General features: G+C 53.9%; 1 protein-coding gene across 3 annotated transcripts in view; it reads left to right on the plus strand.

Moving 5' to 3' along the window:
- Positions 1-26,854, plus strand: part of DSCAM (DS cell adhesion molecule) — a 718,036-nt gene that overhangs the window by 489,182 nt on the left and 202,000 nt on the right. For all 3 annotated transcript variants that reach the window (XM_089330520.1, XM_070071799.2, XM_089330521.1), the window contains exon 11: positions 2,778-2,951. In XM_089330520.1, the coding sequence (XP_089186646.1) occupies positions 2,778-2,951 (174 nt within the window). The remainder of the gene's footprint in view (positions 1-2,777; positions 2,952-26,854) is intronic.

A 26,854-nucleotide genomic window follows, 5' to 3' on the forward strand; every position in this document is an offset into this window, starting at 1 on the left:
TGCTTTCAGAATTTCTCCTTCAAGTTTGACCACTGTATGTTACGGATTGAATAGGACTTGACTCCCCAAAGTCACACGGACACGCAAAGCCCACTGACTTAGGTTGGCAGTTAACGGTTGATGGATTAGAGCGGAGACTGATCTACTTACAGAGGCCAGCAGGTGGGGCCAGTGGGGCGTCTCCAGCTCCCTGGGCATGGCCCCTGGAAGGTGGATCTCAGGAGAGGGGTGCTTGCTCCTCTCTCTGCGTCCTGGCTCCTGTGTGTTTGTCCCTCTGCACCTGCCCCACCACCGCCAGCCTCTGGCACCTGATTGTGAACTGAGAACTTGCAAACTGTAAGCTGAGAGAAACGTTCTGCTTCCCAAGAAGTTCTTCTCAGGCATTTTAGAGCAATGAAAAGCTGTCTAACACAGTGTGAGAAGAGTAAAGACGGAGCTAGACTACGGTCATCTGATTCTTTCCATCTGCTCTGTGCCTGTGCGCCTGCCCACCCTGTGCTGCAGGTGAATTAATTCACAGAGCTCTGTCTCCTGTTAGGACTTTCAATCCTTTGAGACTAACTACCTCGTTCATGGCATCAACCCACTAATTCATTCAAAGTGTAATTTTATAGATGAACGGTTCTTTTTCTCATTGTTAGAACGGAAGCAACATTTTTTTTCCTGGCTTTCTACAGCCCTAGCAGAAGAACTATTTATTTGTTAATTCAGGTCATCATCAGTCCTCTCTAGGAGTTCTAATTTGTCGGGATTCTGCTTGTTCCTGGGCATGGAAAGCCCCCTAGGGGAGCTCCTAGTTTCCTAGTCTGTTCTGTGGAGCCCAGATCCTCCTGTCGGGATACTTGAGGCAGAACCAAGGGCAGGAAGGCATAGCCGGCATAGGCACTGTCTGCCCGTGCAAGCTCTGGGGCACCAGTGGGAAAACTGCCAGTTGGGTGTGAGACAGCAGGAGGAAGTGTCCCCCACAGGTGTCCCTGGGTACCATGTCATGGTGAGCGGGGAGACAGCCAACCTGTTCAGCTCCCGGGCAGGATCTGAGGCCAGCATCTCCTCTCTACAGCACAGCCTGGCCCCACATGGAGCATTTTCTGGGAAGATCAAATGGCCCCCACCTGAGGGCTTAGCCGCTGCTTCCGCAGGCTCCAAGGTCAGAGAAGAGGGAAGCCTTAGGAGGGCCTGCCGGGGCTGGGTCCTCCTCCTGGTCCCTGGCAGAGGGCGGGAGCATGACAGGTCAATCCCAACTGCCATCTTCCCAGACATCTCCCAGAACCTCAGTCCTCTGCTTTAGGATTGCTGACAGTTTTTCACCAAGTTTCCTATGGATGACATCTCACTGGGAGCACAGCACAGCACCGCTGTCCCAGCCTCCTTCCACGTGTGCTCTCAGGAAACTGATGTTTTCGTCTGCACTGTCTCCATGCAATGACCCAGCTTGTGTGTTTACATCTCGTTAAGTTACATCAACAGTGTGTTGTGTTTGCAACTGAATATGGCTGTAGGCAGGCAGATAGGATAAAACTGATCAGGTTTGTGAGCTGGAAGACCACGCCTTCACCACGCCCCTGTGTGACCTCACGCCCCTACCTGACCACACCTGGCACCCACCTGCCAATCAGGCTACCTAACCACTCCCCTTTGGAAGTGGATTAAAAGCCTGGAACATGGTGGGCTTGGCCCTTTTTTGCCCTTTGCCCTTCTTCTTCCTCACTGCCCTGCACCTCCGGGGTGCGTGGCCTTCAGGCCACCGGCTCCCAGTGCTCGTTATGGATCCAGATTCCCCTCTCTGTCTTACACAGGGCCCTCACTCCCCTATGCATCTCTCTCACTGAATAACAAGCTTAAAACTGACCGTGCTGCCTCGTTTATTTGTGCCAGTATTCAGAATTCTTCTCTGAATTTGTGCAAATGCCCACAGGCTTATCAATATTGTGGATTTCCTAATAAGCAGCCGGTAGTGACAGGCCACTCTTGGTCGAGCAGCGAGCAGTGGTGGCGTGCTCTCTGCAGCCTCGGTGCACGTGCTAAGCTAGGACTGCGAATGTGGAGCTCCGGCTCCTTCCATTCAGTCAGTGCTCGGGAGCTGACAGGATTTATCTTGTGCCATGAGCGGTGTCTACCTCTCTGGTTACTCTGCTGTGATTTATTTGAATGATTTATCAGCTACTTCACACCCGTCAACTGTGGCTTTTCTTGTAGAAACGGTCCATAAGCTCTCTTACTTTTATGTGAGTTTGAAATACTGCCGCTTTCAAATATGTGCTTCTCTCTTTTTTTTTTTTTATTTGATAGGTAGAGTTATAGACAGTGAGAGAGAGACAGAGAGAAAGGTCTTCCTTACGTTGGTTCACTCCCCAAATGGCTGCTATAGGCGGCGCACCGCGCTGATCCGAAGCCAGGAGCCAGGTGCTTCTCCTGGTCTCCCATGGGGTGCAGGGCCCAAGCACTTGGGCCATCCTCCACTGCACTCCCGGGCCACAGCAGAGAGCTGGCCTGGAAGGGGGGCAACCAGAACTAGAACCCGGAGCCCCGACCGGGACTAGAACCCGGGGTGCTGGCGCTGCAGGCGGAGGATTAGCCTAGTGAGCCATGGCGCCGGTCCAAATATGTGCTTCTCTTTAAACAAGAATCTCCACGTTAAAAGGAAGAAGGGAAAGCCGACTGCCCTCCCGCGACCGCCCCCATCCGTTCTCAGGGTTGGTCTCCCGGTGAACTGGAGCTCCTGGTCTCCCCGAAATGGTTCACACTCGCATCACGGCCCCTCTGTTATTCCGTCCCAGGTGCGGGGGTCCCCCAGTTCCAGCCCATCGCCCTGAACGGCCGTATCCAGGTGCTCAGCAATGGGTCCCTGCTGATCAAGCACGTGGTGGAGGAGGACAGCGGCTACTACCTCTGCAAGGTCAGCAACGACGTGGGCGCCGACGTCAGCAAGTCCATGTACCTCACCGTGAAAAGTAAGGAGGAGCAGCGTGCGGGTCGCTCGCCTGCTCTTTGGCGGGGGGGGGGGGGGGGGGGGACAGGGGGCTTACTTTCCGCTTGTCTCTGTGCACACCTGGGTAAAGGCTTTGACGCTTGAAGCTTTACTGGTCAAACACACAGCTGAAGAAGGCGGTAAAACCCAGCCCATGGTTGACAGCAGGCCCGGGGCCCCTCCTGTCCAGGGTCGGCAGCCATGTTCCTTCGGTGCCCACGGCCATTGGCACGGGCTGTGGGCTAAGCCGCTGGGTGGCTTCTGCCTTCAGCACCCAGGTTTCTAGCCTGCTCGTTTCACTGTGGGAAAGCCCACGGTGAGATCCCAGGTGTGTCCTTGACGGAAGCTTATTCTCACGCAGATGATGATTCACAAGCTGCCTTGTCCACAGGTTTCCTTTTAAAGATCTTTTATAAAAAATCAAGCGCCTGGGAGCCTCGTTAGCGAAACCAGACAGCTGGAAGACCAAAGTGGGCAGCAGTGAGCTAAGGGGGCTGTGCTGCTTGTGTGGGAGAACCTCCTCCCACTGTGCCCGCTGAGCTACCCGAGGACGGCCATGCAGGGACCCAGCTCGAGCTGAGTGCTGCTTGTTGGCCGATGGTGGTACCCCAGCTGGCAGTGAATGGGTTGTCCATTGAGAGAATTTTCTCCTGGAGGAGCTGTGGCTTCTTGATCAAATGCCTTTGTTCTCTTGTCAATGTCTTCTGCAAATTTTCATTCTGCTATTGATAGTTTGGAGAGAGGTCTACCATATTGTTTACCAGAAGTGTATTTCGAGCTGAATGACGGTGGTGTGTATGTGTGTGGGAGTGTGGCACTTCCAGGCTAGCTACACCGGAACTGCTCGCCCTCCTAATTCACTAAGAATTTCTTTTAGTTGTCCACGATTTTTAACAAAACCATGAAACTACTGAACTAGTTGCTAAACTTTGATATTGGTAAATAGACGGGAGTTCTGAAATGGGGTGGTTTGGACGTGTTTCGCAAATATTCAATGCATAATTTTTGACTTCTAACTTCTCTGACATGAAGGGACTGAATTGCGAGAATCTGAGAACAAATCACGGTGTCACTTCAGTTCAAAGCTGAAATGATACTTTTCAAAATTTAAATAAATGAACTATTAAAGCCACCGGAGAGATGAGGGCCAGTGCTGACCAGTGCGGTTCCAGCTTTCCCCAGTGAGAGGGTTATCTTGTGCTTTTATGGACTTCAATGTGTAAAGCATTGCTGTGTTCTACAAACAGATGAGTATCTAGGACCTAATTTGTGCAGGGTCTTGTGAAGGAAGAAAAGTCAAACACGAGTCACATCCTGGTGAATGGGAGAGCCCATGTTGGGGAAGGGGAGATGAGGGTCTCGTCCTGGTGAGTGGAGAGCCCATGTTGGGGAAGGGGAGATGAGGGTCTCGTCCTGGTGAGTGGAGAGCCCATGTTGACAGGGGGAGATGAGGGTCTCGTCCTGGTGAGTGGGAGAGCCCATGTTGGGGAAGGAGAGATGAGGGTCTCGTCCTGGTGAGTGGGAGAGCCCATGTTGACAGGGGGAGATGAGGGTCTCATCCTGGTGAGTGGGAGAGCCCATGTTGGGGAAGGGGAGATGAGGGTCTCATCCTGGTGAGTGGGAGAGCCCATGTTGGGGAAGGGGAGATGAGGGTCTCGTCCTGGTGAGTGGGAGAGCCCATGTTGGCAGGGGGAGATGATGTAGAAGAAGACAGAGGCTACAAGGTGAAGAGTGAATTGCATGGAACAAAACTGCAGCAGGGGTGCCGAGGGAAGCTTCCTGGGCAAAACCTCTTGCAGAGTGGGTGGAGTTATAAACGGCAGTGAGGGAAGACTTTCCCCACGTCTTGCTTCAGACCTCCCTACTGGATGCGACCAGGGGAGCCCTGGGGGAGGCCCTGATGCCCTTCCTTCATGCACTGCCTCTCTCTGGGGGCTCTGGGGTGACTCCATGGTACAGAAAGCACACGTGCTCTAAGAGAACACAGAACCCCACGCCTGGGGTGTGATTCCCACTTGCTGTGGGGTCGGTGACTCTATGTGGAGGCCTGAGTGTCTATGTTCCCCCAATTCCTGGGCTGAAACCCTAACACCCCACCACCACCAGGCAGTGGTCTTGGAGGCAAAGTTTCTGGAGCGGGTTAGGTCACATGGGTGGCGCTAGGGCTTTGTTCCAACATTGTGACAACAGCATGAAGTTGTCGGCCTTGCAACCTGCGAGAGGCCCTCACCAGAACCCAACCGTGCTGTGCCCTGCTCCTGGACCTCCAAACCCCAGGGCTGAGAGAACCAAGTCGCTGTTGGTGATAAGCCACCAAGTCTGTAGTGGGTAAAGATGCTACAGAGTGGGAATGGGTGGCATCCCAGCTCAGTCCCAAAGGACACAGGACTTGCAGAGGTCAGGTCAGTGAGGGGGCTCCAGGGGGAGAGGACAGAGCCCAGGCAAGGTGAGAGCAGTCTCTGGATGCTGCTCAGTGCTTGGGGGAGAGCAGAGATGGAGACACTTAGCGTGAACTTCTAAGGGAAGTGATTCCCACAGTTGGCCGGATTTCAGACTGGCTGAGACCGTACAACATGTTCCGAGAGGTGTATCTGAATAAGCTAACGGTGCCAGCTCTTACTATCTCATGGTTGGTTTTATATATGTCAGCCTCAAGCATCTGGTATTTTTCATCCTTACAAATCAGAATATTCAAATTATAAGAAGTAGAAAATCTTCTAAGAAAGGGATCTAAAAGCCTGAAGACCATATATACAGGGGAATATACTCTTTCTTCAAATGACTTTTTAAAATCTCAGTAATTAGGGAATGCAGGCATGACTTCTGCATGTTCCGTGTATGTTCGTTTGCCAGCCCCTGGGGTTACTTTTATGGTTAGGGTTAGGGTTATGGGTTAAGGTTTAGGGTTAGGGTTGGGATTAGGGTTAGCCTTAGGGGTGACAGTGGTAACTGGTGCTGTGCTGTGATGGAATCTCCATCCAAGTTGCCACCTAAGCCATCTTTGTTGTCATCTCTAGCTGCTGTTAACTGTTTAACTTTGCTGTGTGCACCTCACCCTCACCCTCACCCCTTCCTCCTCTGGCCCTTGAAGTTGATCTCAGGACATTTGTGCATTCTTTTCTTTTATCAGAAGAGCTACGCTGCGCTCAGGGGCTGTCACACATGTACATGGGGTGTTGTATGGGAAAATTCCTTGCCAAATGGGGAGCACTCTAGGTGCCAGTTCCACGGCATACAGCAAGCAGTCATTCTGCAGGCTGCGGCACACGGGAAGACATACTGAAGGCGCTGTGTGCAAGACCTTCCAGAAAGTCCGTCTGGGAAAGAAAATTAGAAGCCACAGAATTTGCAGAAGGGAGAAGAGAGAGGATTCCCACCATCTGAGGCCGGGGAGGATCGCCATTCATGGTCCACTCTGGAGCAAGGCTTTGCCCGCCTGAGGCCAGTGTTGTCCTCCTAGCCCTGGGGGTCAATGAGTTACCACTACAGCGTTTGGGTCTTCCAACGGGAAAGTGAGAAGTCGGGCGGGAAGGAAACTGCTGCTCTGCATAAATGCTTTCAGGCAGCTCCCTTCTCTAAGTCATTTGACACAGTCATCCACGCAAACCTTCCAAAGTCAACAGTGGCGGTGGGCACGTGGCCTCGCAGCTAAGATGTCCACACCCCTCGTCGAGTGCTTGGAGTTGATCCTGTCTCTGGCTGCCAGCACCAGCTCCCTGTAGTGCGGGCAGCCAGGATAGGATCCTGCCACCCACCCGGAGACCTGGATTGAGTTGCTGGCTCCCAATCCCAGGCCAGCCCCACTATTGTAGCCATGTGGGGAGGGCACGAGTAGATGGGGTCTCTCTCTCTGTGCCTCTCTAGTAAAGTAAAAAAGTTAAAATAAAACATAATTAAGCATTTAAATAATAACACATGTAATAAGAGTATCAAAACTCAGTTCAATGGGAGAACTTACTTCCTGAATGGATGACATCAGCAAATTAAGGCAGCTGTTACACACTCGGCCGATAGAGCAAGCCTCTTGGGCCCAGCATCCCGTGTGGGCCCCGGATCAAGTCCTGGCTACTCTGCTTCCGAGCCAAGTCCCGGCTAATGTCCCTGGGCAGGCAGAGGAAGATGGCCCAAGTGCTTGGGCCCCTGCCACCCACATGGGAGACTCAGATGGAGTTCCTGGCTCCTGGCTTTGGCCTGTCCTAGCCTCAGCTATTGTGGCCATTTGAGGAGTAAACCAGCATACAGAAGACCTCTGTGTGTGTGTGTGTGTGTGTGTGTCTTCTTCTCCCTCTACAACTCAAGCTTTCAAATAAATAAATGAATAGATCTTCAAATAGCAGAAGCACGCACCTCTGCCAACAGGGCCTGCAGGAACCAGGCGCTGGCTCAGCCTCCTGTCCAGCAAGTTTTCTTGCTACTTTCCAAAAAAGGCACCTGGGAAATGGAGTGTTTCACAATGACCGCCCACTGCCAACACACCTGGTCTCTGGAGTCAGCCATGAGGAGGGCCGGTGGCCGAGCAGAGAGCCCTCGGCAGGGCAGGGAGCCCCCTGCCCCTGCAAACCCTTCCAGCCGGGCTGGTTTCCCTGCCTCCATCTCCACTGTGCCCCCAATCCTAGTTTATGGTTACCAGAACCACCCCAGGGCTAGGAATCAAACACCCCCACCCCAGGCCAGTCAGGGGCCACAGACCCCAGGCCACGCCTGCAGGATGGGCCTGGTCCCCATCCCAGGGACCCCTGGGGTCTGTGGCCCTTGGTCTTTTATGCTCAGCACAGCTGGACTCACAGGGGAGGGCCTCCCGCAGTTTCTTTCAGAAGGCAACACTGCGCCCGCCCGACTTCCTGCCACCTGCGGGTCCTGGCCGCTCTTCCCTGGCCGGCCGCTCTGCACAGGGCCTCTCCGATCCCCGCGTGCAGCCTCAAAGAGCTCGCTTCTCAAACAGGAGCAGGCAGCGCCCTGCGGGGCCAGGGACTCTTGCATTCTAATGAGCCCTGGCCCCCTGGAGCAACCCGCAGCCTCCCTCCCTTCAACCCCACAGGTGGCCAGAGCTCTGTGCTGTTGGAATGCATGTACACACGTGTGTGCAAATGTGTATGTGTGTACCAACCCCTCCACTTTGCTCACACAGTCCTCAGGGTCCTGGCTTTCTGGAAAGTTCTCCTTGGTGTGATTTGACCATGAGCCTTTACTTGACTTACACACTCAGGGCTGGAGAACCTCTTTTTTTTTTTTTTTTTTTTTCCTGCCAAGGGCTATTGGATATGTATAACATTATTTGTGGGCCATACAATGTCATCAACTAGAAAACGAGCCTGCAGTAGATTTACTGAATTTCCCACAGCTGGGCGGTCCCCAGCCTGAGCCATCCCCTGCTGAAACTCCCCCTCCATGCCTGCTTGTCCCCTGTAACCACTGTCACTCCCCATCATCACCCACTGCCACCGGGACCCCGCTTTTCAGGCCAACCCTGAGTCGCCGAGGTCAGAACCTCCTCCCGCAGTGCTCCGCGGGGCTCCTGGGAGGCCCCGGCTGCCCCAGGGTGAAGCTGGGGTGCCCCTCGTGGGTCCCTCGCCAGGCTCTGCACTCGTCCAGGAGCAAGGGACCAGCCTTGTTTTCCTCTGCTTCGCTCTCATGAAGAAAGGAGATGTTTGAATTTGCAACACCCTTAGGTTACACGCGCTGTTCCTCAAAGCGGCCGGGTGCAGCTCTGGGTCCCAGCGCCCCTGCCTCAAGGCTCCTGAACCCAGACCCCTCAACCCCCATAATCCACGGGGACCCCAGGAGCAACCGTGGAATCCTAGGTGGAATCGTCTGTGTGGTTTCGCGAGGAACCTGGAGCTGTTGTGATGGCCTCGGCCGATGCCAGGATGCAGAGGTCGGGAGCCTGCCTTCTGGAAAAGCACCCCTGGATGGGCTGGGTGCTGCCCGTGATGCCCACAAGACGGGACCCGGCGCCTGGACTGAAAGCGGCAGGGCAGAGGGGCAGCTAGGGGACTGAGGAGGAGGGAGCAGCCTCGGATCAGGACACACACCAGGCTCCCTGCACACTAGGTTTTGGGGTCACATTACCTTGGCTGCACGCCCACACACTGCAGCCTTGGGCGGCGTGTGGCACAGATGCATCAAAGCAATATAACCTATCGGGGAACGGTCGGGCTCCACCCCTGTCCTGCCTGAGTCCTCGGCCGGGCACCTGGCGCAGGCTACTCCATCCCCAAGCCTCTGAGAAGCAGAGTACATGCGGGCAGCTGTCTGCCCCTCGAGGCTCATGGGAGCTACCCCGTGCCATTGCTTAGCAGGGCGTGGACAGAAGGCAGAAGCAGGACAAGTCAGCTTCCCTTGGTGCTGGGGCCTCAGTGCTGTCTCCAGGACCACGGTGTAAGCCGCTCAGATAAGACACAGCCGTGCCTCTGAGCGCAGAGGAGGTGATGCAGATTTAAGGACAATGGTTTCCAGGTTTTCCTATGTTCAGAGCCCACCAGCCTCCCTCACCCTGCTCTCTGAAGTTGTGTGCAGCATCACGCACACCTGTGGCCATGCTGGGACCATCTGTCTGGGCGCAGGGGCAGAGGATGGAGGAGGCAGGGAGGTGAGTGCAGCGCCGGGCCGCTCTCAGCCGGCAGACAGGGGGGTGGTGGTCGAGCTCCTTCCACGCTGAGCATCCTGGCCCCGCTCTCCTCCTGGATTTCACTTCCCCAGTCAGCCTGAAACTGCACCAGCTTCGCAGGAACTTGGTCACAAGCAGGGATGCCATGCGAGCAGGTGCACTTCCCTCCTCCCTCACTGCTAAGGGTTGGCTTCTATCCCTCCCCTGCCAAAGTTCATGCTGGATTCTGTGCCCTCCTTGTATTAAGGTGCAAAGGGGTCACACTGGATTAGGCCTGGCCCCCAACCCAGTAAGACCTCCATCCACCATGAAAAGGAGATGTGGATAAGGATGGAGCTGCCACAGACCCAGGGAAGCTACCTGAGGCTAAGGAAGATTCCTCCCAGAGTCTCTCCCCCGGAGCACAGCCCCGCCCTCGCCAATTTCCCATGCCTGCGGGTTTTTGAAGCCTCCCAGGCAGTCTCAGGACATGCATAGACCCGGAGGGTCACGGAGTCTGCAGGCTCCTGTTTGAGGATGTGCACAGTGAGCTGGATCAGCTGAGCGTGGATGTGAGGCAGTGGCGGGTGCCTTCTCCCTTGGAACACACTTGGTTAAGGTGGAGCCTGAACCAACATCGCCACTCAGTGTTGGCCCGTGAAATCTGGAGAGCTCTTCGCGGGAATTTCCCCGCCTGATCGCCTTCTCCTAGGGGACTCTGCCAGGATGTCCATCTGCCGCAATTCTGACCCCAGCGTGTCTGGTGGTGGCACGTCGCACACTGGTGCCATTCTGGTATCCTCCTGAGATAAAACCAACGTACGGGGAGGTGGAGTCCAGAATGCAGTGTGGCTCACATGCAGCCCCCCTGCGCTGAGATGACCTTTGACCCAGGGCACCATTGGCCAGTGCAGGTAAGGGTGTCTCAGGGCATCTGGAAGCATCCGAAGTGATACGGGTAAGCAGGGTAGGGTATCGTCCAACCCTCCCCCAACCTCGGCAAATCAGACTGGAAAAAAAAAAAAAAAAAAGATCTAGGGAATGGGAGTTTAATTGGAGCTGGAAACGAGGGGGACTTACAGGGCTGATGTTTGGGGCTATGACGGGTGAGGGTCTGTGGTCACTCTCAGTCGGGGGCCTCTCTGGGGGTCCTGACTGGTGCCGGTGTCCGGCAGAGGTGGGAACACAGGCTCAGCAGCCTGTTACCAAGTGTTGCCACGGGCCGGCACGCCCCCATGTCCACCCTCCCCTGTGTCCGCCCCGACCCTACCCCCTTCTTCTGTTTAGAGGCTGCCGTCAGCTCAGAAGCTTAAAAGTTGCTGTGGCCAGTTCGGGGTGACCCCGGCTAATTTGAGGCCTCACTGTCCCTGTGCCTTGTCCCGTGATTGGTGTCACCCGCCAGGCTGGCATCTGCTGACATCTGTGGCTTCCCATTCCGTTCTTGGGCGTGGAGGCGCCGCCCGGCTGCCCCCAAGAGCCCCTACCAAGTTCCTGGGGGCCCCTCCCTGGTCAATGCTGACCAGGTGCCCATTCAGTACTAGTCATTGCGCGCCCCCTGGTGGCAAGACCCTGTATACGCTGCAGAAGATCGGTAATCCGGGAGCCGGTTTCCCTGGAGAAGGACCTGCGGGTGGGTGAGCAGAACAAAGCCAGCAGCGAGGAGTGCGCGTCCTGGAGGGAACATTCCAGCAAGTGGATCTACTGGAGATGGGAGCTGGTTTTGTCTGGGAGCAGCAAGGGTGCCGCAGTCCTGGGAATGTGTGTGCACATCCGTGTCTGTGTGTCTGGGATGTCTGTGTGCATACACATGTTTGTGTGTGTGTCTAAGAATGTGTGAGTGTGCTCTGTGTGCACACACACAGTCCATATTGTGTGATGTTAACTGTGCAAGCATCTGTCTTTCCGTGCTTTGTCGTTACTGCAAGTCTGAAGAGTTTAATTCTATTTTAGATGCTTGGTTCGACATAGTTTTTGAAAACTGTGTGGCTGAATCGAGCGGCTTTCCTGCTTTTCTTCAGACTTTTGTACCCGGCATGCAGAGTTTTTCTCTGTCCTGAGAATTTTAATATTCTGTATTCGTCATTTTGCTCTTTAATACTTAAGGGATTTATTGCAATTGGAACTATGAGGACAAAGCTAATATTTTTCCACAAATGGATGATTAGTTGTCCTCACACCATCTGTTGTCCAGTCTCTCCCATCTCTAGTTTTCTGAGATACCATTTTAATTTTAGGAACACGTATGTAAGGAGATGGGCTCTGGACTAAGCTTCTTGGCCAGCTCTGGCAGTTCCTTGCTGTGTACCTTGGGTGAGTCACAGAGCCTCTCTGTGCATTGGTGACTTAATTCTCAGTGCTGTCGCCTGGCTTCCATGAGCACATGTGAACACGGATTTCCCAGGACGCAGGAATGAGATGGAATCCCTCCTCACAGACACAGACACTAACTCAAAACCAATCGTTGCCATTAAAATATGAACCAAAGCTAAAAAGGTCTTAGAAGAAAATATCAGAATCCACAAACATCACCTGCATTTCTCAGGAGCACCGTTCCACAGTGTGTGGACAGATTGTAAGCACTGCATGTTTGGGATTTTAAAGAGAGACTATTGGATATATTTATTTGCAAAAAAGAACAGAAAGCTGCCTACAGGGTATTTGACAGAGGCGATGGACAGGCTGTCAACCAGTGGAAGGTGCATGTTCACGCGCTGGGTGGTGCCCCTGTGAGCTCTCGGGTCCAGGGTCTTATCTGTGTATTGGGTGCTTTAAGTCATTGCATCCTTAAGATGCGTTCAATGCATAGTGGAAGATCTGCCTGCCCCTTCCTCCCCTGCCATTGGAAAGCCTCTTTGCTGTACCTTCCTACTTATTTGTCCAGAAGGACTTCAACGTGATTCTGTGTATTTCAAAAGCAAACATGGGAGGGTTCAGTGTAGCTCAATTTATAGACTGACTTGGGGCGGGGCCCACGGATGCCCTCGTGGAGACATCGGGAGTGGAGTGCACTCGCCCCGCCCTTCGTGGGGAGTGCTGTTTGCTCCCATTCAGACTTGGGACATGTTTGTGTTCATCTGTGGAACTTCACGCACCGTGTGGCAACACCATGTGCCTTTCCCTTCCGCTGGCGTCAGCAGGGCTCGAGTTCATGATTTGGTGCCGTTGGACTCCCAGCTGCGGTCCAGGGTTTCCACAGCCTTAGAGGAGCATGGGGAGGTGCCCAGTTCCTTAATGTGCTCAGCAAGTGCTTGCTGCATTCCTGTGGCGCCAGGCGTGGTGCGAGACGCAGGAGGTGAGCACCTGAGCCGGGAGCTCCCAACCTCTGCCCGCCCAGCTGTTCCCTCCGTGACCCCAGCTCAAGTGAGGGGCACACACACCCTGGGGAGCAGGGAAGCTTCCGTATGAGGGCACTGGGAATTCCATCTTCTAAGCTCACACTTGGGTCTGGCGATTTGAGACAAGATTCAAGGAAGCATCGCTTGGTCCTGGCCGGGGCAGGCAGTGGAGTGTGATTGGCTACTGTGGTAGATCTTGTCCACTGTGGGGAGGAGCGAGGCCAGGCTAAACTGGTGGCTGAAGACCCAGTGGTCACTCAGGTTGGCCCGAGGAGCAGCTGCTGGTCCATTTCACACCCCTGTCTGCTTTTACTCGAGACAATGGAGGGGTCTCGTTTTGCCCTGACTCGTCTCTGCCAAGGTGCCCTTTTTTTAAAAAAAAAAAATTATTTATTTATTTGAAAGTCAGAATTACACACAGAGAGAAGGAGAGGCAGAGAGGCAGAGAGAGAGGTCTTCCATCTGCTGGTTCACTCCCCAGTTGGCTGCAACAGCTGGAGCTGCACTGATCTGAAGCCAGGAGCCAGGAGCTAGGAGCTTCTTCCAGGTCTCCCACGCAGGTGCAGGGGACCAAGGACTTGGCCATCTTCTACTGCTTTCCCAGGCCACAGCAGAGAGCTGGATCGGAAGTGGAGCAAACCGGCGCCCCTATGGGATGCCAGCACCACAGGCAGTGGCTCCAAGGTGCTCTTTTCTGATGTTGGTGTTTTGTGATGTTATTAAGTTCAACAAGAGAATTCCAAAGCAGACGTGGACTTCCCAGCCCCGACAGGGACAGCAGGAGCCACTTTGCTTCCTCTCACTTCCGTCATCAGACCCCTGCATGGATTCGAATGACATTTATCTTGAAGAGGAGGAAGATAACGGCGCTTCTGTTCAGCTCTAACTGAAGAAGCTGCATTCATAGGGGGCGCCAGGGCGCACAGGGCCAGTTTTATCACAAGCTAAGGGGAAGTGAGCCCCCTAGGCAGCTGGTCTGCCGTGGACCTTGGGAGCAGGTGCATAGAACCAGCCAGCGGGAAGGTGAGGCTTGGCCTTGACCTCTGCCCATGCTCGCTGTTCCCTGAGGGCTTCCAGGGCTGACCCTCTGCAGGGAGGGTCTGGGCCACTGGAGTCAGAGCACATGCAGGGACCCTGGCTCAGAGCCGAGTCCCAGAGCAGCGCCCGGGCCAGCAGGGTGGGGACCACCCATCTTCCGGTTTCTCTGACTGCAACAGCAGAGAGCCTCGGCGGTCAGGCTGTTTTGATTCAAGGAAGTTGAGTGCTGGGGAGATCAAGGCTGCAAGATGACGCTGGTCGATGAGGATATCCTCCGTGCAGAGCGGGCTTCGCCCCGTAGAGGGCTGTGCATTTTGCTCTAAGTGCCTCGCTGTGCGTCCCTTTCTGCTTCTCCCGCGCTGTCTTTGTGGGCTTGTTCACTTGCTTCCAAGGCTTCTCTTCGGGGACCAAGTCTGTGGGAAGAACTTGGCGTCGATGAATCTCAGTAGGAAAACAAAGGTTTCCCCAGATGAGGTTTTGTTTTCCATTTATACATTTTTGTTCATGTTTAAGGCTGTTAGAAAAGCTGGAAATATGATTTTCACAGATTTTTTAAAGACAAGAAAACCTTGAAACTTTTTTCTGGTCATTTCTTTCATATCTTTTCTTTTTCTTAGTTAAATCTTATGTTTTCATGTTTTTTAAAAAGACTTATTTATTTAAAAGCAGATTGAGAGTTAGAGAGATAGATGGAGAGAGAAGAATCTCCCATCGGCTGTCTCACTGTTCAAATAACTTTGGATTTCCTTCTACACATTATGGACATTTTATAGCTTTACCAGCATTTTAAGATGTCTTGAAAGGTTGATTTTGTTGGAAAGATTTATTTATTTGACAGGTAGAGTGAGACGCATGGGGAGGGGACGAGGGTCTTTCATCAGCTGGTTCACTCCCTCAAGGACCAGAGCTGGTCCAGGCTGATACCAGGAGCCGGGAACTCCACCTGTTTTCTGGGTGGGTGGCAGGGGCCCAGGTGGGCAGATGGCCCAGGTGGGCAGATGGCCCAGGCCATCTTCTGCTGCTCTCCCAGGCGCATTGGTGGGGATCTGGGTGGGAAGTGGAGCAGCCAGGGCTCTAACTGGTGCTCTGATGTGGCATGCCAGCCTCACAAGCCACAGCTTAACCCTCTGTGCCACAACATCAGCCCTGAGGTTGAGTTTTTTAAAAATACGAAATTTGAATAAGCATGCATTGACAGGTACTCATTCCTCACCTTCTGTATTTAATTGTCTGTGATGGCATAAACATAATTCAAGACTTCACTGTAAAAGCGGCTCGTCTTTCTAGAAGCAGGCAAGTGGCCGCTGTGGCAGAGAGAGGACTTGACCCTGAACCGGCTGACACGGATGCCAGTGTGGCTTTGTCTATTAACTGCTAACCAGTGAGCGGTGTGGTTGCTGGCACACAGTTTAGGTTATGAGCCTCCCTAGTATGTTTCAATGCAAAGGGGGTGTGGTCACACAGCCTGATTTTGGTGCTTGGAGCACTGGAGGCTGAACCCTTGCAAGAAACAAAGTAACTTGCAGATGCCAGTACTTCTACATGTGTTTGACATGGCTTTTGCTGTGACCTCAGCAAAGTATGCCGAGAAACACGTGAAGCCATTTGCTTTCATGGGAACATCCTCTCGAAAGAATGGTCTGTTTTCTGCAAATCTCAACCCAAAGCAACCTCACCGAGAAACATCACAGAATAACAGAAGGCTAATGTGTTGATTCTGCATTTTGCTAAGTTCCCGGATACTTGCTTTATTGTTAATGGTTGATGCTATGGCCGGTTTCTTGTTCCTCCTCCATGATATCACAAATTCTCTTTTGTGAAGCAAGAAAGTTGTGATGAATAAAGCATTCCTAACCTCAGGAGAAACAGAGAAAGACAGACAGAGAGAGAGAGAGAGGGAGAGGGAGAGAGAGGGAGAGAGAGAGAATGAGAGAAAATGAGAGAAAGAAGACGTGAGTATGGGCAGCTTTAAGGAAGTGCATTTAGCCATGCGTTTGGGAAGCTGCAAGGCCACATGCGTGGCACCACCTCCGTGAGGGTCTCCCTGGCTGCAGCATGTAAGAGGGTGGCGTCCCATGGCAATACATGAACCGGAGACACCCCAGAGGCTGGGGGTCTTTAGAGCAGTGTCCAGGGTACCCCAAGCACTACCTTTAGCCCTCTCAGTGCTAGGATCCCTAAATGACCAGAGCCTTCCCAGTAGACCCCACTTCTTAAAGGAGCCACCACTTCCCAATGCTACCACACCGGGGACCAGACTTCCAACACGTGAACTTCGGGGGACAAACCACATCCAAACCAAGGGAGATGAAAATGACCCCACACACGAGGGCACAGAGCATCCGTCCGTGATTCTGACCTCTACGTGCTACTTTAGGATCTGTTCTGTACTGGGAACTTTGCCCCTCGTTATTCAGCTTCTCCAGTTGCTCATGTTGGGGTCTTTATTGTTCATGAGAAGTGGGGAAGCCATGGGCATTCCTGGACGAAGGCATAGTCAGCGCAAAGGCCCTGGGGCAGCAGTCGGCTTGCTGTGTTCCACCTGTGGGGCTGCTGGGATAGGAAGGGCTGGTGGGGACTTCACACCACGCTCTGCGAGAGCGACCAGCCCCGGCGTATCCCCTTCTCCCTGGTGGGTGTCTCATGCGTGTTGCTATTTCTCTTTACCAAGAGGGATCACACAACATTTATCAGTATGTCTGCTTGTCAGTCGACAAGGTATCACACTGTTATTCTAGATAGATCTGCGTGCCTCCTGTGTGCTCTTCAAAGGCTGGTGCTGTTATTGGACTGTATGATTTGGGTTCATTTCTCGTGATTGTTCCGTAACTGGATATCCAACGTGGAAACAAGTTTGCGCATTCGTGGTCTGTGAGAATGATCCCTCTGGGATGTTGGAAGTGGTGGATTCCCACCCAGGGCCCACAGCAGGCGGATGCCGGAGGCTGATGCCCGCCCCCTAGAGGGACTCCGGGGAGGTCTTGGGTGTAAGGTTCAACTTTCCATAACTGTTCCTGTGCGGCTGAAGGCTACAGGGAAGAATACTCCCGTCCCGAGATGTAGGTCTGGTCAAGTCTACGGCGGCTCATTGATGGACTAGATTCAGATAAGCTATTTCTAGGATGGAAAGGGAAACAGAATCGCGTCCAAAAGTGCGTCACAATTCTGCGTCCAAAGTCATGTGCCATGAACGTGAACAGAGCGAGGAGAGCACTATGGGAACCTGTTGATAATGGGACACGGAGGCAGATTCCTCTGTGAAAATGTTGGGGAGAACGTCGGTGGGTGTAAACTCTACTGACGATCCCGTGACATCGGGACTGTTGTCACTGCCGCCACCCCATGCAGTCACTCCACCTCGCTTTGGCTGTGTGTGGAAGGCAGCAGAAAAAGTGCATGACCTTTTATAAAACCATGTTTGGAGCTTGGCATGGTCTCCAAGTTGCTTTCTGAGGCCTCTGATGAGTCTCTGCCCAGCCCTCCCCATGCCCTGGTGGGTGATTTGCCAGGACCGTAAAAAATGGGGCTGTGACAGCACTAAGTGGTTCGTTTTGTTCATACAATCCTGTCCCCCCAGGCAGTCGCTGCAAAGCCTGAGGTGTACGCACTAAATGGCAATGGCACAGCCGGGGCAAGGCAGGCACTGACAGTGACTTGGGGGGCGTGTGGGCTCGGCAATATCCTTGTTTCCTTTGCTCTCTTACTTAACGCGGGAGGCACTGACTTTGCATCGTAGTGGTTAAATGTTGTCAACTTTGCATCATGGCTTTTAAGTCATGGGACATGAAGGAAATGAGTGTATGTCGTCCACGGACTTGGCACTCTCTTGTAGGGCACGAGAGCTCTGTACAGGATGGGTGAGTCGTGTCCTGTGCCGGTACACCTTCTTACTGTCTTCATTTGGGGTTGAGTATAGTTTAAGAGGATGCCTGCAGGGGTAGGCCTGCACGGTTAATTTTGTGTGTCAGCCTGGCTAGGCCTGGTGCCCAGACGCTGGGGATAACACCAGCCTGGTTGTCACTGCGAAGATGTCTCTCAGATGCAATTAAGCCTGAATTCTGTAGACTTTGAGTAGGGTGGATTGCCCTCCGTGTGTGGGTTGGCCTCGTTATTTGGAGAAAACATACGGAACTCTGTGGAAGAAGAGGAAACTCTGCCAGCTGCCCACCTCTGAACTTCAGCTGCCACACCAGGTCTTCAGCCTGCCTGCAGGTTTGGGACTTGTCAGCCCTCTGTTCACATGAACCAGTTCTTCGGTGTCTCTCCCTCTCTCCCTCTCTCCCTCTCTCCCTCCCCCCCCCCTCTCCCCGTCTGCCCCCCGCTTCCAATCTATGTTATTGGTTCCATATATCTGGGAAGCCCTGATCTATACATTTTGGATCCAGTGGCCTGGGAGTTTGGGAAGCACTCACAGCCTAAATACCTTCTCAGCAAAACTTCAACATGACGCACATTTTCCATGTTGTTTACAAAAGTGGAAACTGAATGTTCTTTCTCTACGTGCCCAGGGTGTGCTGACTTTTAATCTGCAGTATCCAGTTTTCAAAACTACAGCCAGAAATATGTGTCGGAAATCTATAAAAACATTGCACAGTGCCGTAAAACACTGCTTGGTTTGCTCTAGCTATCGCAACAAATTTCTACAAGTTTAGCAACTTAAAACAACAACGACACCCTTTTGTTTTCTCAGAAATCCATGGGCAGGGCCGGTTTCCCCACTTCCCAAATGACAAAGCTGACATTGGGGCTGTGCTCCTTGGTGGAGGCCTCGGATGAAGGTTTGCTCCCAGGCCCATTCAGGGTGTCGGCAGAGTTCTTCCCTGGGGTCTGTGGGCCTGGTGTCCAGAATTTCTTGCCAACTGTCAGCTGTCTGCTGGGTCTCTGAACTCCTAGAATTCCCTTTCTCTGCCCCGCGTGCCATCACTCACATCAGAGTCAGCAGCGCCAGGGCACGTCCGTCAGACACTGCCCATCTCTCTCACTCTCCCATTCCATTCCTCTGACTCTCCCTCTACCACATCTACCTGATGGACTCTCCACTGCTGACGGCCAGTGATACCATGGGATCCACCAGACAGCATAGTCTCCATACAGGCAGAGTATCCCTAAGCCTAAAAGCCTGAAACCTGAAATTCTCCCGAAGCTGAATATGAGAAGCCACGGCACGATGGCACGAGTGGAGGAACCTACCCTTGCTCTGGTGCCACATTCAGCCTGCAGGCACACTACTAACACTGCATAAGGGTTGTGCCTGCAAGTGGACTTTGTGTTTAGACGTGGGTCCCATCCCAAACACATCTCATCATATCTGTAAATATTCTAGAATTCAAAAAAAAAATCTGAAATCCAGAAAACACAAGCCCCAAGCATCTCAGATGAGGGATCTTGAGATCACTCGGTTAGCCGCCTTAATACCAACGCACAGTGCTTTTAGCCATGCAAAGTAACATGTTCCTGTTCCATCATTTAGGGCGTAGGCATCTTTGGGGCTGCATCAGTGAGCCTCCCATGCCTGTTATGAGCACGGACTGTACATGTCTCTCCCTTTGAGTCTCTCACAAACTCATGGCAGAAATGAACTGCGTGGGCCAGCACCACGGCTCAACAGCCTAATCCTCCACCTTGCGGCACCAGCACACTGGGTTCTAGTCCCGGTCGGGGCGCCGGATTCTGTCTCGGTTGTCCCTGTTCCAGGCCAGCTCTCTGCTGTGGCCCGGGAAGGCAGTGGAGGATGGCCCAAGTGCTTGGGCCCTGCACCCCATGGGAGACCAGGAGAAACACCTGGCTCCTGCCTTCAGATCAGTGCAGTGCGCCAGCTGCAGTGCGCTGGCCACGCCGGCCATTGGAGGGTGAACCAACGGCAAAGGAAGACCTTTCTCTCTGTCTCTCTCTCTCTCACTGTCCACTCTGCCTGTCAAAAAAAAAAAAAAAAAAAAAAGAAAAGAAAAGAAAAGAAATGAACTGCATGCACATGACAGATCACTCATTACGCTGGCTCAAGCCATAATAGGGAGTTTCACCGTGAAATCTGGCTTCCTGAAGCAGGCACCATAAAACAACAGGAATTTTCCAAGTCATTGTCATCTAACCCCCAGTGGCCAATACACACAGTCGGCTGTCAGAGGTGGAATGGATGACCCAGGAAAATCGAGTGAAAAGTGATGTTGGAATCATCTTCGCAGTGGGATTTCACACCCTTTATTCAGCCGTGTTACACAATGACATGTTGAGAACCTACCCTATGCGGCAGTCTGCACTGGGCCTTAGAGAAGAACCCTCTGCCTTCTGGGAGCTTAGGGTCTCACTCTAATCATATGGCCAGGCGAATGGAGGCATGGTCAGGAATGTGCAGTACATTATGAAGACCCCTGCTGGATGCCCTAGGGGGTTAGGAGGAGGCAATGCTATGCAGGCTGGGTTTTGAATGGGTGCTGTCATCAGCTGGCCCCTGGAGAAGTGGGCTCTCAGAGAGAATCTTGAACAGGGAGCTGTGGAAGTGCTTGGCACGGGCACCTGGGTGAGAGTGCAGGTGTCAGCAGGTCAGGGAGAGGAGCTGCAGCTCAATGCAGGCCCCCACGTGATTCCACACAGAGCTCTGAGGCTGGCAGGGCCCGCCCAGTGGCCTTGCACTAGGGCTGCAGACCTGGGTTTTATACCCATCCCCACAAACCAGTCCCCTGGTTCTCCGTGTTCAGTCGTGATGTGCCATGGATCTAGTGGAAGCAGGTGTGACGTGCAGTTTTAGTGGTTGGGAAAGCTCTTTGTTGCCTTCCAAACTCACTAGCAGTCCGACTCCTTCCTTTTCCCGGGATGGGAGCGGGAGAGGCAGTGGCACTGTGGTCTGCAGCTGGCTGTAGTGTGCTCCCTAATAGTTCATGCGTTGGTGGCTCGGTCCCTAGTGTGGTGCTGGCAGGTAGAACCCTCAAGATGTTGGAGGTCCTTAGGTCACTGGAGCACTGTCCTTAGAAGAGACAGTAGGGCCAGTCTCTCTCTGGCTTCCTTTGTGGGGATGTGATGCAGTCAAGGGAGTCTGCCCTGCAGCTGGGCTGATTTCAGTACCACGCCCTTGAATCTCGGGAACTTTACAAGGTGAGCCTGCCTCCAGTGTCTTGTTCTGGTAACACACAATGGGCTAATGCAGGTTGGTGTGGGGAGCAACTCGGACTAGACTAAGTTACTGGAATTAAGACTTATTCTATACATCTGCTCTCCCACAATATGGTGCTGGGAGAGGAGTAAACAGCTTCTACACAGCTGCCTCTCACCAACTTGACAAGCTGCAGGAGCTGCTCCTGATTGGAGGAGAGCAGCGTGCTCGGCGTGTGGGTAGCAGAGTTGGGATTGGTGGAAGAGGACTATAAAGGAGGAGAGAGACAACATGCACCAGGAACACCTGAGGAACATCTGAGCAGCCTCCGAGAGAGCCGGCCGGCGGTGTGCCGCTCCCCCGCGGAAGTGGGGAAAGTGGCAGGGGGAACCGCCCTTCCACGGAGGTGGAGGGTCGGTAGCCAACCTGGGAAGAACCAGCAGCAAACCTGGGGAGGGCCGAGCAGACAAAAGAACAGCGCAGGGTCCTGTGTTGTTCCTCCGCGAAGAGGGGGAGCGACATAATGGTGCCGTGACTCGGATAGGAAGCCTAGGCAGGGTTTAGTGTCGTTCCTCCACGAAGAGGGGGAGCGACATAATGGTGCTGTGACTCGGATAGGAAGCCTAAGAGCGACAGGTTGGGAATTGCAAAGGCAGTGAGATGGGCTGGGCTGAGCTACGGGGAAGGAACATCACAAGTGGAAAGAATCCCCCACCCTCACATACACACACACGTCTAAGCAATTGGTGCATTTGCACACAGCCTGCTGTTTCTCTCTGCTCACGTGTGCCTGCTGTTACAAAGATCTGGACTTCCTGTTTTACCCTTCGCTATGGTCTGTATCTGTGTACACCATCCCTTGTCCTGCTATTGTATGGGGTTCCGTGGTCAGCCCGCCTGTCACACAGCTGCCCGGTGACAAGATGGCCCCTCTGTCCATGGCCTGCTTTGGCTTCTGCTCTCTTGTAAGTTGCAAGCTGCAGTAGCAGCAGCACTTCCTGCATGGCTGTTGGAGGAGAGCGAGGTGACGCACTGCAGAACGGGGGATCGTAGGAGCCCAGAGGGCTGCAAGAAGCCCCCCGCTGCCTTTTCAGGCTGTCATGAGGTGGAGATGGAGCTGACGCTCGGGGCCTTAGCACTCCTGGAAGCAGCCTGCTCGGCAGGGAGAGCTGCCAAGAAGGCCGGGGTCTTGGAGACATGGTGTCACGTGCCCCCAGCCCACACTCGCTCGCTCCTCATTCACGACTGCAGTGTGCCAACATCGCGCTTCCCGGGAGCAGCAGTTAACCACTGCCGGCAGCCTCCGTGCACAGGCGATGTCAGGATCTTCCAGACGCTCTCATTAGCAGCCAGGCCGGCCCGGCACAGCCCACCACCAGCACGGAGCCGGCCTCGGCCCATCGGGGGAGCCGTGATGCTAATGCTGCCCTTTCGCTGATTGGCAGCAGAGATAAAAGGAAGCCACAGTGATGCCCCCTGGGGGTGGAGAAGCTCTGGGTGGATCCTTCACGAGGAAATGAAAAACGGCCACGTTTTCCCCACATTCACAGCCCATCCATAACAGGCGTGCACTGCAGGTGTGGGATTGAGCCCACTTAGAAGTCTTATTCCCAGTATTCCCAGCCTATCACGCAGAGCTGCATGTCTGCTCTTCCTTCTACATCTCCCGTTCTTGTTCCACACACATCCTCATGGGCAACAGCCCTCGCCTCCCCTCTCCCGTGGTCCTGCCCCATTCCCCTGGCTTCAGACACTGCGTGGAGGAAGCCTGCCCCTGACCTGTGGTCCCCCTGGGGGAAAAAAGAAAGCCAATAGAGGGGTCTCTGCTTTCCTCTATTCATTTTGCTTTAAAAAGCAGACACACACACACGAATAACACTGCCAGATCTTGCATCGGCTGATTCACTCTCCATATGTGCACAACAGCTGGAGCTGGGCCAGGCAGAGGCCTGGAGCCTGAACTTGTTCTGAGTCTCCCGTGTGAGTGGCAGGGGCCAAATACTCGAGCTGCCTCCCAGGGTGCGCATTAGCAGATCGCTGGAATCAAAAGCAGAGCTGGTGTCAACCCCTCGTGGAATGATATGGGGTCTGGGCATAGCAAGTGGCTTCCTAACTGTGATACCAGACACCTGCCCCTCAATGTCCCTTGGTAAGAGCCCCACCCAGGCCTCAGGTTGTGTGTGGTAGGGGGGGCGGGGTGCCAGCCCTGGCTTGTGCAGGTGGGAGTGTCTGCAGAGGCTGGCCCAGCCCTGTCAGCCCCAGGCTGACTTTAAGTGGCTGTGCAGGAATAGGGATGCCCCATGGACTTTCTTTTTTGCTTGTGTGTGGCCAAGCAGTGGGAGCAGAACCTGAAAACATGAAAAAGTTTCCAGGCCCAGGAACTTTATTTATTTATTTGAAAGGTAAAGATACAGAGAGGTGCAGAGAGAGAGAGAGAGAGAGAGAGGTCTTCCATCTGCTGGCTCACTCCCCAATTGGCCACAACGGCTGGAGCTGTGCCAATCTGAAGCCAGGAACAAGGAGCTTCTTCCAGGTCTCCCACGCTGGTACAGGGGCCCAAGGACTTGGGCCATCCTCCACTGCTCTCCCAGGCCATAGCAGAGAGCTGGATCGGAAGTGGAGGAGCAGGACTTGAACCGGCACCCACATGGGATCCTTAACCCACTGCCGCACAGTGCTGGCCCCGGGACTTGCTCTGGATAGGATGTGGGGCCCTTTTGTTCTAATGAGAGCTCCCCACCACGGTCCCCCACCTTGCCTGTGAATTCTGAACGACAGAACAAGCTCCGGGAGCTGTTTGCTGCCCCTCCAGACCAGGGTAAGGATTTGCGCTTTCACTGCCCATCACGTGGACGGGTGGCAGCAGCTGTGAGGCACTAGTGCCAACACGCCCCTGGCAGCTGCAGGAGAGATCCTTTGTTGGTGGTCTGTCCCAGCCACCCCAGAGCAGCAGGCTACAGTGGGAACCACAGACTGCCTGTGACCACGGTGGGAACCACAGACTGCCTGTGACCACGGTGGGAACCACAGACTGCCTGTGACTGTGTGGCTGGAAGTGGATCAGGGAGCTGATGGAAGCAGGAGCCACCCTCTCTCGGCTCAAGCTTTTCCTCCTGCAGACTCCCCATGCCTGGCCTGGCCCTCCCGACCCCTAGCCCTTGACAATGGGCAGAAGCGACACTGTTCCTTAGATAACTGCCAGGACGGAATTCCAAGCCCTTGTGCCAGCAGTCCTGACAGGGCTGAACGTTCTCACCTTATGGAAGACGCTGCTTATGTCTGTCCTGCCTGGGCTTCTGGCCACAAACCAGGTCTGTCCCAAATTGCACTTGAGATTACAAAGGATGTAATCTGTGTGTCTGTGTGTCTGCATCTCCCCTGCAGCTCCCAGCTAACCAGGAGCACTGCGTGGAGTGGCGTGCCGTGAGACAGGGCTGCCGGCCAGCGCCATGGCTCACTTGGCTAATCCTCCACCTACAGTGCCGGCACCCCGGATTCTAGACCCAGTCGGGGCGCCGGATTCTGTCCCGGTTGCTTCTCTTCCAGGCCAGCTCTCTGCTGTGGCCCAGGAGGGCAGTGGAGGATGTCCCAGGTGCTTGGTCCCTGCACCCGCATGGGAGACCAGGAGGAAGTACCCGGCTCCTGGCTTCAGATTGGCGCAGCGCGCTGGCCACAACGTGTCAGCCGTAGCAGCCACTTGGGGGGTGAACTAACGGAAAAAGGAAGCCCTTTCTCTCTATCTCACTGTCCACTCTGCCTGTCAAAAAAAAGGGGGGGGGCTGCCTCGCAGCCAGGAGGCGCTCACGGTGCTGCTGCAGCTCCTGTGCCACTCTGTCCCCCCACCCCACACCTCTCTTCCTCTGAGCCTGTCTCTGAGGTCTCTTAGATCCGCATCCCAAAAATGCAAATCAAGCACAGGGACTTGAGAAAGCGATTAGACGGAGAACGTTGACCACAGCACAACTGTGAGTTTTAATAAGAGCTTGGCTGGGGCCGGGGTGGTGGAAGGTGTAGGAAATTACACCCCAGTGAGCCGGTGGTCAGTTTCCCCACAGCTGCAGACCAGCGTGGAGATGGTCTCCTTGTGCAGCTGCCGCGGGTGAAGACGACCCTCTCTGGACATCAGGGTGCACTTCCTTCCTGCTTCTCATTGGTGCAAGGATTAGGGCGCTTTAGGCTTCTAAGAGGGTGGGAAAGCAGCCATGTCAAAGCAGAGACTTTTATTGAAGACACGGCAGCGTTGTAGGGAAAGTCAAGTCACCGCCCAGCCAGACGGCGAGAGGGCTCTGAGAAGACACTCAGCCCGAGGCAGGGGCAGCAGCCTATGCATGCTGTTTGCGGGGAGGGGGACATGTGGGCATCAGGGGCCCTTGTCCACTGCGAGAAGGTGGGTTTGAATGGGCAGAAGACCCCCTTGCCAGGCGTTTGTCAAAGTCCACAGTTTCCAGCGTGTGCTCTGAGCAGCTCAGGACGTCCCCAGGAAGTAAGCGGCCACAAGAGCCAGAGCCACAGAAGCTCAGGCCATAAACTTTCATCCCGACATCCTCAGGGTTGTTCTTCATTGGGGCTCAGTTTGCCAGGTGTGGAGTTAGCTATTTGTATCCCAACGCCCCAGCAAGTTGCAACACTGGGGTTGGACATTTCAGGCGGGAAACGCAAGGTGGGCCTCTTCTCCCTAGAGATCCACCCCTCCCCCAGCACACACACACACACACACACACACACACACATTGCTGCCTGTGTGGACCACTGTCAGCGTGGCCCTGCCTGTGACGCTGGGGAAACTCGTGGCGGTCCTCGCTGCCCCACGTTGGTATCCCTTCTCCTCCAGAGAAGCTCATCCTTCAGCCGCGTTGCCCTGAGTTCTCTGAGGTCCTGGAACACGATGCCGAAGCAAGAGCAAACATTATTCTAGAATCCTGCCAGGTTTCCATGGCCCAGGCAGGACTGGCTTCAGGAGACACAAGATGTGCGGTCACATAGGGCCTCACACCCAGAAAGGTCCCAGGGCTGAGCTGATGCCGTCACTATCCTCTTGAAATGCTTAATTTTGGGATGAGGGCTCCACATTACATTGGTGTGTTGCACCAGCCTGGACTTATCTTGCTGTTTGCAGGTGAAATGAGTCAAACATGCTGGTTCCTTTCCTTTCCATTCTCCTTCACTGGCTAAAAAAGCAAATGAGAGACTTTTCACACAGTTCCTGGGCCTTTGAGTCCCGGGTCTCTTTACCAAAACAAAACAAGCCTACCCACCAGCTGTTCAACCCGTCTCCTCCCCAACAAAGTCTTCATTTTTATTCTGAAAAGACAGCAGCAGCATCAACAGCCATCACTTCGTTGGTTTTCTGTATTATGAGAGGTCTTCAAATGTCCATGAAGTTGTGTGTTATGAAAAAACTGTGCATGGAGTTTGCATGTTTTTTTGGCACCAAAAGCAACTTATCTTTCAATTGCATTTTCCCCATGAACTACATGGAGTCTGGTCTGTTCATGTGCTCTTAGTCCAAGCTGTGACACGTGACAGGGGTCTTGCAGGGAGGGCTTTCCTCCTGATCCTCCACGCTGCAGGGCAGAGTGAACAGGAAGGAACATTCCCGGCAGCCCACTGACTCAAGGATGCCCGCGGTGCTCCAGCCAAACTGCCCCACTGGCTGCTGGGAGACCAGGGGTCGTGAGCTGTAGAAACAGAACAGGAAGCAAGGCCCTTCCCGGGGGACTCCTGTGAAGCTGCTGAGCCCAAGACCGGTGATGAGGGGTCACTGTCAAGGACAGAAGTTGAGGAGAGAGGGGTGGTGTTGGCCACAGCAGTTGTACATCAGCTGGGCATGAGCAGTGAGG

The sequence above is a fragment of the Oryctolagus cuniculus genome, chromosome 4 (genome assembly GCF_051225735.1).
Source record: "Oryctolagus cuniculus isolate XC-2025 breed Fujian yellow rabbit chromosome 4, ASM5122573v1, whole genome shotgun sequence".
NCBI classification, from domain to species: Eukaryota; Metazoa; Chordata; class Mammalia; order Lagomorpha; family Leporidae; genus Oryctolagus; species Oryctolagus cuniculus.